Below are 15,159 nucleotides of genomic sequence, written 5' to 3' on the forward strand. Positions count from 1 at the left end.
CGGGCTGCATAGGGGAGCAACAGCCGACTCCAGCAATGCATCCTCTCAGACAATGCATTGTAATAGCTCTCCTTCTTTTTCAAATTCCGTTTCACATAGACATTTCTCATGTTCTGTTGGAAACCCCCAAAAAATTCATTCCACACTGTCATCCCTTTGTCCTAACCAGAACAACTCGATCGTGTCGAAGAAGGCATGAACCATATCAACCAAGACATGAAGGAGGCTGAGAAAAATTTAAAAGATTTAGGGAAATGCTGTGGCCTTTTCATATGTCCTTGTAACAAGTAGGTACTGGGTACCAGCTCTAATCTGTGGCGTCCAGTTTTCTTTCTTTCTTTTTTTTTTTTTTCTTTTTTAATGTCAAAGTGAATGTCTGAAGTTTTGTCTTTTTTTTCTTTGTCCTTTTTCATCTGCTTCATTCTGTGGGGATAAAATACTTGTGTTTAATCAGAACAACTGGAACGCATTGAGGAAGGGATGGACCAAATCAATAAGGACATGAAAGAAGCAGAAAAGAATTTGACGGATCTAGGAAAATTCTGCGGGCTTTGTGTGTGTCCCTGTAACAAGTAGGTGCTGCCTGCCTGCCTGAAGCTTTGGTTTCCCAAGGCCCATCTCCAAGCCTTGACAAGCTCATTCCTGCTGGGTGCAAAGGCAGGATGAGTATGTGGCATGCAGAACAGATCAATACCGTCTCCAATGCATTCATCTCATAGCATAGATGATATTAGTGGGAGTTACTGTTGATGCATTAAAAATCAGGCATACTACAGTGAAAGCTTCACTGTCAGCAACTTTTATTGATGAACGTTTCAACATTTTCCAGAAAGTGTACCTCGAGACAGAGACTAATCTCAAGAAAGAGGCGCTTTAGAGAACATAAAATCCCATAAAAGAGGAATTTTATGTTCTCTAAATCCCAAAAGCCAAAATTGCAGATTTAGAAAAGACTGTGGGTAAGTTGAGAAGATGAGAAACACGTATCAAGGTTTGATTTTTCAGAAGCAAAAATAACAGTTAATTTGGCCCAAACAAGCATTTCATAAGTTAGAGAGTATGACAGCGATTCACCCTTTCAACTGCCCACCAGTTGCCAAATCGTGTCAGTGGTTAGACCATAGATGCCGCAGCTGCACCCAACGCAGAGGCAATGAGTCATTCAACAAGAAGTGCTCAAGCCTTAGCCAAATTGGACCCTTCCCTCTCCAATTCTTCCTCTTGGAAGACCTCCCTGTACACTGGCCGAAATGTTGAAATGTGTAGATTTTGCATGCACAACATCACAAAACATTCAACTGTTAAGGTTCTGCAATGCTTTTTCGGAATGTAGCAGAAATGTGACATGTGGTTATAAAGGTTTGCAACAGAAGGAACCTGAAATAAGGGTTCTGGAAGGTAGACTCCTTTGACTAGCAGTGAAAAAAAAATGCATGAGCAGATTGTCCAACATGCATTTGGAAAATTAAACCCGTTACCTGATCCCCCTCACCCCTCCCACTTCCCTTTGAACAGAAGCCTTTTTCCTAAAAGCTCTCCTGATCCTAGCTTTTAGAATAGAAATTGGTGTCATTTCTAGCTGATTATATGACCATTCACATCCTTTAAACTTTGAGGCTGATTTAAAATATCCCACTTCCTGCTTAGGAGGGGGAGGGGCTCGATTTACAAATAAATTTAAACTTTTTTTTTTCTTTTTTTTTAAGAATGATCTACAGTAAAGCCTGATTAACTGGAATCTAGCTAACTGGAACCCTTGAGTATATTTATACTTTTGCTCCTTTCCACTTTTAGCAAAAAGAGACAAATGAACAAGGAGAGAACAAATCCCATCAAGGATATTAAAGTGTTTCTCTTTAAGGTCAATCTAGGCAGTTTGCATTCTTTCACTCAGTCTCCATTCTATATAACTTCTACATCCAATAGAACCAAACAGTAAGAGCTGAGCTGCAGAGGAAAGGCCATCAGACACATCAAGAGAAACCATAACCAAGGAATGACTTGATCATGTTCAATGCCCTAACACTCTGAGTCAGGAAAGTAGCTCAAGAATCTAACAGATATTCAACCATCACCCTTGAAATAAAATGTACCTCCACGGCCCACTGTTAATTAAGAAAGTCCAATAATTCACCAAAATGACATTGCTAAGCATTCCAGTTAGTCAAGATTTAACTGTATATCCTTTTCAGTGGCCACTTGCCCCCAGGTGAGATGTCTACCTGCTTTGTAATGAATTTCACAGGTACATTTTCCCCATCCATCAACTGCGTGTGGAGAAAAGGTGGAGGCAGGCCCCCTTCCCTCCCTGGGATGGATTCTAATGTTCAGATGAAATGACGACCCCTATGAATTCCACATACCAGTTGGCACTAATTCCTTATTGCACAAGAGACCCTAACTGAGCTTCAAAGCTTGACTGAAGTGTTCCCTATTGTGTGTAAATAATGCTTTAAAAACCATGTGTCACAACGCAGTGGCTGGTGGTGCCCTGGACTCTTTGAGGGCTTCGCCCTGTCTCGGCATGTTTCAAAGGACTATGGTAGATGTCCGGCAGTTATGTGAGTCTATGTGCAGCATTGTGGGTGCAGTGATTCGCCTTCGTTCAGAAACGCAACCTTTCCCACCCCCTTGACTCTGCCAAAGATGGTATACCAGACATTTTACATAGCAGAAAGCATCACAAGGTCCATATAACTTCTGTTAATGTGAGGAGGGAGGAGACGGAGATTTGAAAGAAAAAAAAACAAAAACAACAAAGCCAGACTCTAAACTCCATTAAATTAGTTTTGGGCTCCTATCCCACTAAGTGGGCCCCTGGCTCTTTAGAGCAGTGAATTCTGACTGCTCTAAGGCTGTGGTATTATACCCTAGATTGTGGGAATTGCTGAAATTCCATTTGTACAATTTTCCAATTTGTCTCCAAGGTTTCTTGGTCCCTAATCTTCAAATATTAGTATTAGAGCCAGTTTTAATAAATGGCTATGGTCCTCCACTAAAAGAAAAAAAAAGGTTAAATTCTGGTGTCATCATAGAAAATGTAAAAATGGGACCAAAGGAAGTTCTGTTCTCGGACTAAAAAGCATGTGGTTTCTACTATGCAAAGAACCTAAAAACATCTTTGATTGCTCAATTACAACACACCCACCAAAATATGCTGCACATGTTTCTATTGGGCACAACAGGTATGCCTGGATTTTAAGTTTTTCTCCAAGGCAGCTCAGTGAAATATGGCCTACGGAGACCACACCAGTTCCAGACCACTCTCCCCCACCACATCCCAGGATAGTTTGAAGTAGGAGTCTGTAACCACTCCCATCCTGCCCCTCAGCCCAACAAAGAAGCTATTGAACTGCGTTTCAAATCCTCATGAAGGCTATTACTGTCCTGCTGGTGCCTTTTTTGAGAATGGTCAACTTCTGGAGTAGTTTGGCTTAAATGAGTATGCTTCACTTTCTACTCATGCCTGTAGCTGGTGCATGAAGAAGATGTAGAGGGATTTCCCTTTTTGGTGCTAGATGGCTTGTTCTCTCTTCTATTTTCCTGCATTCATTTCACTATGCTTCTTTTACTTTTTGTCTCTGTGGACAAAGGTTTGTACATCGATTCTGGATGTATGGTAACTGTTTGGAAGTACCGATATATTATCTAATTCAAATCACTCTAGAGGCAACACACAGACCATCACGCTTGGCCAACCACCAATCCTTTATGTTCTCCATGCAGAGTGGGAATGCTGGTTTCCACACATGCGTTGGGGGAAAACAATTAAACAGGGAATCTTTGCATGATGGTGTGTAAAAACTTGGTCCAGTATGTTTTTCTTGATGACAGTGTGTTCCTGTGGTGTGATGTACACACTCTACTTGGCAGTCTTGTTTTGTGTCTGTCTGCCAGTATGTTTTTTCTGTGTGTTTTGTGTCTCAAAATATAACTGTGTCACTGAAATAGAACTGAATGTTCTCTAATACCTTAATCCTTGTCTTAAATCCAACTAAACTACAAAAACACACCAAAACAAGAACAACCCGCGGGCAAAGGTTGCCATCTTGACAATTGCAATTGACTTGATTGGAAATGAAATCCTGAGTAGCTGAGGCATGGTGGTGGCCAACTCTTTGGGTCCAGATTATGATATATCGGTATTCTCTAATGCCTCAAATTAAAACTCATTTGCTTGGTTCAGTTCTTAGCTTGAAGAGGTAACCGTTGTTGTGAGCTTGATGCTCTGCCCCCTTTGTTTGTCACTCACCCTCTTTTTTGCATAGGCTTAAATCAAGTGATGCTTACAAAAAAGCCTGGGGCAATAATCAGGATGGAGTTGTGGCCAGCCAGCCTGCTCGTGTGGTGGATGAACGGGAGCAGATGGCCATCAGTGGTGGCTTCATCCGCAGGTGAGCCTTGTGCAGCCGGCGCTATGTAAGTTATCTACTTTTGAGTGACAAACCACCCCAACCTGAGTGGTTCTTAAAACAACAACTAGGGAGTTCCCTGGTGGTCCAGTGGTTAGGACTCCTTGCTTTCAATCCCTGGTCGGGGAACTAAGATCCTGCAGGCTGCGTGTCGAGGCCAAAAAAAAATCATTTTTCTACTTCTGAACCTCTATGTTGGCTGAGTAGGTCTTGTGATAGCTTCTCCTGGGCTCACTCATTACATGCACCTGGGTGCGGGATGATTCAGGATGGCCCTACTTGCTTGTCTGGTTGTTGGCTGGGGCTGTGGGTAGGGAACATCCATTCTTTTCTATGTGGCCTCTCCAGCAGGAGAGCCGAGGTTTCTTGCATGGTGGTGGCAGCAACCCAAGGGGCAGGCCCTGATAAGCAAGCACTTATCAAGCCTTTGCCCACATTACATTGGACAAAGCAAGTCACGTGACCGCATCCAGCATCAGTGTGGCAGTAAACAGGTGTCTCACTCCGTGAGTTTAATTGGACAGAACTAATGAAAGAGATTATTTACAGAGGTGTGGGCAGGGTCAATATCAAGGAATGGCGAAGCACTTATGAACTAGGAATAGCAGGAAGAATCCTGAAAGGACAGGAGAGAGCTGTCACCAGAACCCAACTGTAGTTATGGCTATGGGCAGGTGCTGTGGGTTGAGATGCAGCCACTGTCAAACCCAACAGGAAACTAGAAAGGGAAATAAATGCCCCAACTCCTCAGTCTCTTGTCCTCTACTCTCTCACTGGCCATTGGACAAAGCCTACTGGAAGGCAGAGTAAGAGAACCTGGGTGATAAGCTTGTAGAGAGGTCAGCCTCTCTGGGCAGAGAGCAAAGAAGCCAGAGAACAGATCTGGGGGTACAAATAGAGAATAATGAGCAGACCTGAATTCTTATTAATCATTTCTTTTGAGATCTGGAAGCAAAAGCTAACTTAAACATCTATTAAAAAATCTCAAGTCACACAGATCTGCCAACTCAGAACTAAGCTCTCGGGCTTCCCTGGTGGCGCAGTGGTTGAGAATCTGCCTGCCAATGCAGGGAACACGGGTTCGAGCCCTGGTCTGGGAAGATCCCACATGCCGCGGAGCAACTAGGCCCGTGAGCCACAATTACTGAGCCTGCGCGTCTGGAGCCTGTGCTCCACAACAAGAGAGGCCGCGATAATGAAAGGCCCGCGCACCGCTATGAAGAGTGGCCCCCACTTGCCGCAACTAGAGAAAGCCCTCGCACAGAAACGAAGACCCAACACAGCCATAAATAAATAAATAAATAAATAAATAAATAAATAAACAAATAAACCCAAAGTTTAAAAAAAACAAAAAAGAGCTAAGCTCTCAAGAGATAAGAAAATAATAATAAGAACAAATATCCCTGTTGTTAAAAAGAAAAGGAAAAAAACTATAACTTTTTACAGGTTACTACACTAGGACTCAGCAATGACTAGGGTTGCTGTTTGTACAGCCATCCATACCCAGTCCTTTGTAGCTGAGACTGCCAACCAATAACCCAGATTCAAATGAGTCACTACCATTTGTGTATAAAGGTCTAGATGTCTACCTAGAAATAACAGATGACAATTCTATTCATGTTTCTATTTGCTCCAATGGAAACCAGACCAGGGGTCCTCAATCCTGGCTGCACATTAGAATAACCTGAGCAATTTTTAAAAAGTATCTGTGCCCGGACTTAATCCACACCAACTGAATCAGAATTTCTAGAAGTGAGATCCAGGTATCAGTAGTTCTTAAAGCTCCTCAGGTGATTCTAATGTGCAAATAGGGCTGGGAACCCTGGAACCAGAAGTATGCCTTAGCTGCTGAAGATCATTTAAATAAGCTTCTTTTCTACAGAAGAAATCTAGGAAGTTCCCCTTTAATATTATCTGGCCTGGACTGCTTTAAAAACCTTAGAGGGGCAGTCTGCATTGGGATTTACCATGGGGGATGGATTTTAACCCCTCTGAACATATTTTAGCCCATCACCATCTGTTGTAGAAAGATATTAGTTAGCCAGACATTCTGGAATAAGTACCTACCGTTTACAGTAAAGAGTTAGTGCCTTCTTAATTTTCAAGCTGAGCTATGAAAAAAATGGGAAGACACTTTGGATAAGGCACTTTGAGAGCCAAATCCTTCCTCCCCATTCAAACTGAAACAATAATTTTTTATCACAGTTTTCTTCCTTGAAATCACCCATTCACAATGCCACCAAAAACCCCATAGCATTGAAATCTGAGCAAGTAAAAATCATCTTGAACAAGCAAGCAATCATCTTGCTCCCTTTGGAATTCTTGGGAGCAAACAGGATTAAGGGGAAGACTGTAATTCTCATTATTCTTCCCATTGATGTTGGTCCCAAATGGGGAAGAAGATGAGTGGAGAAATTCTCTGACTTAGTACAGTAGCTTTTATTTCATTCTAAATTTGAGTGTTGGAGATTTTGACTGACATTTCAGAAAGAAAAATACAGTTTCTAACTAGTTCCATTCTCTGACCTGGAATCCTCCCAACTAATCCTCCCAGCTGATTTTACCCTTAAAAAAATGAAAATTGGGATAAACATATGAAGGGAGGAAATGATGTGTTGGTGGAAGCAAGAGAAGAAGATAAATTAATCTATTTAATATGCCTTCTTTAAAAATAGAAATGTAAGTGTTCAATAATGCACTTTAAAACATAATTTTCCAATGTACAAAAGCTAACATGTGTTCTTGTATAGAACAGAAATTTTAAAAGGATAGGATTGATACCTAGAGGTCTACAGGTTTTCCCTAAACTTTGGGTCCTTGGTATTTGAGTTTTTTCCTATCTTCTAAAAACTGCTCTTTGATGCCCAGGGTAACAAATGATGCCCGAGAAAATGAAATGGATGAAAACCTGGAGCAGGTGAGCGGCATCATTGGAAACCTCCGTCACATGGCCCTGGATATGGGCAATGAGATCGATACACAGAACCGCCAGATCGACAGGATCATGGAGAAGGTGAGCATGGGGCATTCAGCAAGTTTCCATTGCTTATCACTTCCTCTGAAATAACCGCCAAGGAAGTGCGAAGGGCATAACAAGACCCTCAAACCATGACTTTGGATTCAGGCGTTGGTAGATAGACATTTTCCCCTTAATTTTCTAAGACAAAAATCCAGCAACAGATAAGTAAATAACAGGGTAGAATTTAATCTAGCAGATATTCCTCAGAGGCACCTTTACTTCAGGCATTGTGCTAGGAATCAAAGGACATATTAAGATGAGAAAGACATCATCCCAACTGCCAAGAAACTCACATCCTACAGAAGGCAGTGAGCTTCAGATGAAAATATAATTTGCCAAGAAAGCCACATATCAAATGCTAAATCAGGTTAGATGAGGAAAGATTTCAAGGGTCAGGGGATGGGAAAATCTCCAAAACAAAAGGTTGAATTTGAATTGAGTCTTAAAGGATGGTTAGGAGCTTGTCAAGTGGAGATGATGTAGGAACAGAATCAGGAAATGGATGAAAGAATAGTTATTTTAGGTTAGCCAGATGATGAATATGAGCTTTGATTTTATAAGTGCCAGAGCTTTAATGACAGTTCAAAAAGGCCCAGATTCCATTTCCAGTTCAGCAGTGCACATGTCCAGATCTCAAAGTAGGGAACATAATCTGATGAAGCTGCGTTCACATAAGGACACCAGGTGTCATGCTAAGACTGAGCCCCCTAGTGTCAACAAGAGGCATAAGGAAGGGTGGAGACAGTAGAATGGAAAAGGGTAGGTTTGGGTTTGAGATTAGGAGGAAACAGAAAGAAACACTGGAAAGCTATTATATAAAGATTTGGGGCACCCAAACCTGGTATTCTACACTATGCAAATCTGATTCAGTCTCTATGTCTTTGTATTCCACCCCCTCCCCAATCAGTAGACTCCTAAATATTGCTTATAAACTCTTAAAGGTGTCCAAATGCCAACAGGGAGAAATAGACACATTATGGGTTTAATGGTAATTGTGCATCTATAATCGATTCTACTTGGCTAATCTTATATTGTGTGAGTTTATTCCTTGGAAGATATTGAAGTTTTGAGCCTGAAACCCTGAGTTTCTTTTCAACAACTCATTCCACTTTGGTAGGGGGAAGAAGGGTGGTTTTTGAGATCTCTTGAATCATAAGGCTAAATACTCAGTTTCTTAGTACCTAAGCATTCTCCACTGACTTGAGAAAGGAATGAGTAGACATAAAGGGAACGTTTTGCCCTATTGTGTTCTGTGCACTTTATATTAAAAATATTTGATTGCGTAACACTTTGGCTAATCAATATTGAGCTACACAGATGTCAATGTTAGTTGACAAAATACTTGCGCTCTGCCTACTTTACAAGTCATGACATACTTATTACTGTTAAGAGCCTTTGATACGCTAAAGCTTTTAAAGCTTTTAAAGCAAATCAATAGATTTTCAGAACAATATTGAGAGTTTCATAAAGCACTGGAGCCAACAGAAATGGACCTAACCATTATGGCCCAGAAAAATGAACTGAGAAATAATTGCTGAACTACCTTCCAACAGGAAAATGATTTTTAAAAAATGAAGAGTAGTCATTTTCTATCAAAGGACCCAATTGACTCAGATGTAGGGAGATAATATATCTCTAACTCACTTAGAGTCCTGGAAGGAGAAGTTCTACTAAAAAAGAGGGGTCAAATCTTTATTGATAGAGCTGGGCTTAAACAAGTTGTTTTCCTGGAAAGGCAAGTGACATCTTAATTCTGCCACTTTGTATTTCTAGTTCTCTTCTTTAGAATACCTTTCATTCTGGGCCAAGTTTGCTATAAGAGCAAAGACATGTACAGCTATAAGGTTTAATCAAAAGTCAGACAAGTGGATAGGAAATAGTCATTACAGTTTATATCATCCTTGAATGCTGAATTGCTTAAGAAGTAAGGTAGGGGTCTAGTTCCCATTGAGTAACTAGCCTTTTTTCCCCTCAAAATAACAATATGGATATGATTGAGATAAAGCCCATTTCAACTCAGCATTGCTCCAAATGATACATGTTACATGAGCTACACAATTATTAGTAGACTTCTACCTTCTTGTGCAAGTTCTTACTTCTGATAAGAGGAAATGGTGTGCAAAGGTCTCCTGCATATCTAAGATTAAATCACACTGTAGAACAAAAGAGAATCTTCTGATGTTTCTCCCATATTCTCTCGGGACCCCAACAGCAATCTTCACCCAACTTCATCAGTCATGATCCTTTCTCATCACTTCAGTTAGCAGTGAAGTTTTGGTAGTCTAAAACAACCCAATTTTCAATACATCCCTATGGACTGTCAAGAAATTACTTTGTCTATTTAAAAACCTTGTTTTCTGATTTAGGATATTTATATATAGACAATCTTCTAAGGTTAAAAAGCTACGATTCTCTTAGAAAACTATTAAAATGGGGCAAGTTTATATCAGATCTTTATGGGAACTGTTGCTAAGGAAACAACTTAATGATGTTCAAACTTGGACTTAAAGTTGTCAGTGGAAGATGCTATGCATACATTGAAATACAGTGAAGTTAAAGCTTTAGCATTGCTCACATTCTCTCATCAACAAGGAAACATGGAATTTGAAAACTAAGATCTTGAGTACCAGCAAGGTTTTCCTGCTCACCAGCTTCATGACCTGGTTCCTCACCTGAAAGATAATAAGAGAACAGTGCAAATCTGGGGTTAGAACAGGCTGCCATGTGGGGTAGTGAGTATCCACTTCTGGAAGTCTGAGCTGTGGCCTAAAATCTACCTGTCATGATCTGAAGTTGAGATTTCCAGAGTGTTCAGAAGGGTGAACTAAACAGCTCCTTCTACCTCTCATACTGGCTTTTTTGGTAGGCATCCTGGGTTTCTCACAAGGGCAAATCATGTACCATATCTTGAGTATATTAGCAAGTTTAGGATTCTCTACATAGAAATATGAAAGTTGGAATGGGATATATTGCATAAATAAAGTCCTAAAAAGCATATAAGTAGAATAAACACAGACACATTCTCCAAATACCAGGAAGACATCTAAAATAAGATTATCTCAGGAGTTTTTTCTAAAAGCACTACTGTTATATAATATAATAAAGATATGGCACTTTTGTATTGTATGGGCTTGAATTTTGATATGCTTCAGAAATAATTCAGGAAGACATCACAGATGGTTGTTAAAGATAGGTCTGTTCCAGGTCCTCCCAGATCCTTTGAGGATATCCAAAGAGTAACCTCATGCTCTACTTCAAAATATCCTCTTGTACCATCATGTGAAGACTTGCCAGTGCATTCTTAATGTAAGAAATCCTAGAATGTTTGCCTCCAGAAATGCTATCCATTTTAAAATGGATGATTTTTCTCATTTGAACAGTTCTCAAAGTTAAGTCTGGAAAAATGGAATAATCCAATCTTCAGGAGCATTTCACATTGGTCTGAGCCTCTAATTTTCCTTTGTACCAAAGTGTCATTATTTCTGTAGCTGAAGAGGGAATACTTAAGAGCCAAGTAAAATTGGGGAGAATACCCATTTCCCAAATTAGGAACCTAAGGTCAAAAATATGAATCTATAGATCAAGGCAATCAAGGAAAATTAGTGTTCTATCTTATCTGTTTTGAAGTCAACTCTTAATTATCCAAACAGATGGTGGGGAGCCATTGCCAGATAATTCAGAATTATGAATAATCTAGAATTATTTTTTATTTTAACTTGGCAAATTTCTATTTGAATATTGATAACTCTAGTGTCCTGGGAATTCACAATTAAACTGAATAAAGAAGACACAACTTGGTGGAGACTGGAAAGCACCAAGCACAGTCATAGATGCAAAATCAGTAACCATTGAGTAAATACTGGTTGATATAAAAACAGTCCAGTTTCCCTACACTGCCTCTCAGCTTCCTTCCCCTCTTCCCAGGCTGGAGAGGGACAGACAACATTACCAATCATAATAGAGCAAAACAACAGCCTAAAAAGAATTTTTGTCTTCCCATCTACTTGCTGACTCATACATTTCTCAGTGGTGTCAGGAATAGTTTATTTTCTGGAGTTTAAAGATATATCCAGGTAGCAGACCTGGGTTTCATGATGCATGCAGAGCAAAAGGTAACTCAAGCAGTGAAGCAGTCAGTCAAGGCACAAAATGATAGTAAATGTTCCCCTGCTAAAACAAGCCAGTTATAACTCATAAGAGTAAGTCTTCAGAAATGGGGCTAAAAAATTATTAAACATCCTTAAAAGCAAACTACGTTTTCACCCAATAACAATAATTACAAGATAAGATATGTTGAGCCCTTAATTTTTGCAAAACATTATTCTAAACATATTATGTGTATAAACTCATTTCATCCTCATAGCAAACTTAAATAGTAAAATGACTAACATAGTGACTACCAGTGTGGACGTTGACTCCAGGGTGCTGGCCTTCTGACTCTGGTTTCCTCATTTATTAGTTCTGTGACATTAGACAAATTGCCTAAATCCCCTCTGCTTAGTTTCCTCACTTGGAAAAAGGAGCTAATAACAAGATATACCTCATAGTTGATGTCAGTCTTGATGTTGTCAAAGTTGAATGAGTGGAACTGTGCTCATTAGCAGTGCTCTTTATTATCCCCAGCTTATAAATGAGAAAGCTGAGGCCCTGAAATGTTAAGTAATTTTCCCAAAGTGACACTGCTAATAACTGTACAAATGGCAGGAATTCAACTCAATCCAACAGATGTGAATGCCTGCCATAGAAGTCACTGGGTGTCATTCCAGAAGAGAAAGATAAATGATATAACTCTGTTCTCCATAGTAGGGAAAAGAGTCATGAGAACTAAGATCAAGCTTCTGTGATCATGTCCAAGTCCAGCCATAAGCAATGGTTCTGGGAACACAAAAGAAGGCATGGTTCATTCTGATCAGGGAAGTCTCAAGATGCCTTCACCCAACAGGAGGAATTTGAGCTAGACCCAGAAGGATGAATGGAATGTGAATGGGTAAACTGAGTTCTGTTTTCTTTCCCCTTTCTCCAGGCTGATTCCAACAAAACCAGAATTGATGAGGCCAACCAACGTGCAACAAAGATGCTGGGGAGTGGTTAAATGTGCCCACCTGTGTCCTCTTCCAAATGCTGTCGGGCAAGATGGCACCTTCATGCTTTTCTCATGGTATTACCTAGTAGGTCTGCACACATGCACACATCAATCTGCCCCCATTGTGAATGTTGTCTTGTGTCATCCATCAGCCCAACAATACTATGTGTCTTTTGTTCTTTCTGGGTCTCTTTTTTTCCAAAGGCTGTATATAGTGGTCATTTGGTGGCTCTAACTCCCTATGTAAGATGTCCTGGGTTTCATTTTTTCCTTTTCTCTCCTCAGTGGCGTTTACTGAATGACAACGATTTAGGAATGCTCAATGTGCTGTTGATTCTTTCAATACACAGTATTGTTCTTGTAAAACTGTGACATTCCACAGAGCTACTGCCACTGTCCTTTCTTTGGGTGTCAGGCTCTGAAACTCTCAAAATTTGCTGTCTTTGGTTCCTCACGGCTGTCATCTGTCTTTATGATTTCATGATTAGACAATGTGGAATTACATAACAGGCATTGCACTCAAAGTGATGTGATTTATGCATTTATGCATGAGAACTAAATAGATTTTTAGATTCCTACTTAAACAAAATATTTCCATGACAGTAGCATACTGATGAGAAAACACACACATAAAACAACAGCAACAACAGCAAAACAACAACAAAGCATGCTCAGTATTGAGACACTGTCAAGATTAAGATATACCAGCAAAACTGCAATAGTGTCACTTTCTTTCTGTCAATATTTAGACTTATTAATCATAATCATCCTTTTTTTAAAAAAAATTTTTTTAAAAAGATGGGTTAAACACGCTCACCATTTAACCATTTCCAGCAAAATATATGTTTGGCTGAAACTATGTCAAATGGATGTAATATAGGGTTTGTTTGCTGCTTTTGAAGGCTCTGTTTTGGAGAAAGCAACCTTGCTGTGAAACAGTGTGGAGATGTAAATTTTATAAGGCTGACTCTTATTAATCACCATTTCCCCTGTGATTTGTTATCAGTACAATTCTCTGTTGCTTAATCTAGAGCTATGCACACCAAATTGCTGAGATGTTTAGTAGCTGATAAAGAAACTTTTAAAAAATAATATAAATGAATGAAATATAGATAAACTGTGAGATAAATATCATTACAGCATGTAATATTAAATACCCCCTTGTCTCCTCTGTCAGTTTGTGATGTGATTGACATTTTGTAGCTAGTTTAAAATTATTAAAAATTATAGACTCCAGATGTCTGTTTTAATTTCTTCACGGACCCCCGTCTGAGTTTGAACTCACATGAGAAGAAGAAATCTGGCTACTATCCCATTGCTCCTAAGAAGCCAGTTCTGTGTGCTGAAGACACTGAATGGAAAAAGCAAAGGTGTCCCTTCTAGACACGATCCAATGACAGCCAAAACTTGGCTTGATTTTTATAATCTGTTTCAGAAATGCTTGTGTGTAGATTCAGTGTTGTCTGTGGGGGAAATGTAGTTCAACCAGAAGGCATAGAAAAAAATTCCATGGGAAAAATATCTGTGGTACTCAGACTTGGCCATACATTGATTGAGGTATATCAGGTGTCAATCAACTCTCATCTTCCTTCCTCTCTCCAGTATCCCCACCAAACTTAGCACTCCACAACCACCACCACTGCTGCCCCCACTTTATTTAACAGCTTTATTGACGTGTCATAAAATTCACCCATTTAAAATGTATAATCCAATAGTTTTTAGTATATTCACAGAGTTGTGCAATCTAATTTTAGACTATTTTTATCATCCCAAAAAGAAACCCCACACCTATTAATAATCACTCCCATTCTACTTCCTTCAGCCATAGACAACCACTCATTTAAGTTCTGTCTATAGACTTGCCTATTCTGAACATTTCCTATAAATGGAATTATACAATATAATGGTGATCCTTTGTGACTGGCTTCTTTTATTTAGCATCATGTTTTCAACGTTCATCCATGTTGTAGCATCTAACAGAGCTTCATTCCTTTTTATGGCCAAATAATATCCATTGTATGGAAAACACATTTTGTTTATCCATTCATCCACTGATGGCCATTTGCGTTGCTTTCACTTTTGGGCTATGATGAGTTATGCTGCTATGAACATTCATGCTCAAGTTTTTGTGCAGACATAAGTTTTCATTGCTCTTGACATTACCACCTTCACCACTATCATTGCCTCTGCCTCCAACACTTCTCCCACCATCACCTCCACCATCACCTATACCCTCCTACCTCCACCATGACCACTGCTTCGACTACCACCACCTTGACCTTTCCACTGCCTCTGCCACCTCTCTAACCATCTTAACTAGCACCTCCACCTTTATCACTGCTACCTTCCCAACCATGACCATCTCCTCCACCACCTTCACCAACACCATCATTATCTCTCTCACCTCTGCCACCTCCTCTGTCTCTCTCTCCTACCCCATAACGGCAATGCAGACAAATGTATCCTGATTGCTCTGGTTGGCTGCCAGATCATTTCACCAGTAACTCTGGACGTTTGGTGAGAGCAGCTAAGAAGTAAAAACAGTGATGGCAAGCTCATCATTCTCAGGAAATGTTTGCAGTTCTTTACCCTGTTCCCAAACCTCAGAACAGGTTCTAGAGATACCCAGGTGCTCAGAGAAGTTA

General features: G+C 39.9%; 1 protein-coding gene across 2 annotated transcripts in view; it reads left to right on the top strand.

The window, feature by feature from the left end:
- Positions 1–13,750, top strand: part of SNAP25 (synaptosome associated protein 25) — an 83,118-nt gene extending 69,368 nt beyond the window's left edge. The window contains exons 5-8 of one of the 2 annotated variants that reach the window (XM_082428240.1): positions 170–287; positions 4,269–4,394; positions 7,281–7,425; positions 12,455–13,750. In XM_082428240.1, the coding sequence (XP_082284366.1) occupies positions 170–287; positions 4,269–4,394; positions 7,281–7,425; positions 12,455–12,523 (458 nt within the window). In that variant the 3' untranslated portion in view covers positions 12,524–13,750. Of the gene's footprint in view, positions 1–169; positions 288–454; positions 573–4,268; positions 4,395–7,280; positions 7,426–12,454 lie in introns of both variants that reach the window. The other variant, XM_082428239.1, reaches the window with a different exon arrangement.
- The last annotated feature ends 1,409 nt before the right edge of the window (positions 13,751–15,159 follow it).

This window comes from Balaenoptera physalus (assembly GCF_965194825.1).
Source record: "Balaenoptera physalus genome assembly, chromosome: 16".
NCBI classification, from domain to species: domain Eukaryota; kingdom Metazoa; phylum Chordata; class Mammalia; order Artiodactyla; family Balaenopteridae; genus Balaenoptera; species Balaenoptera physalus.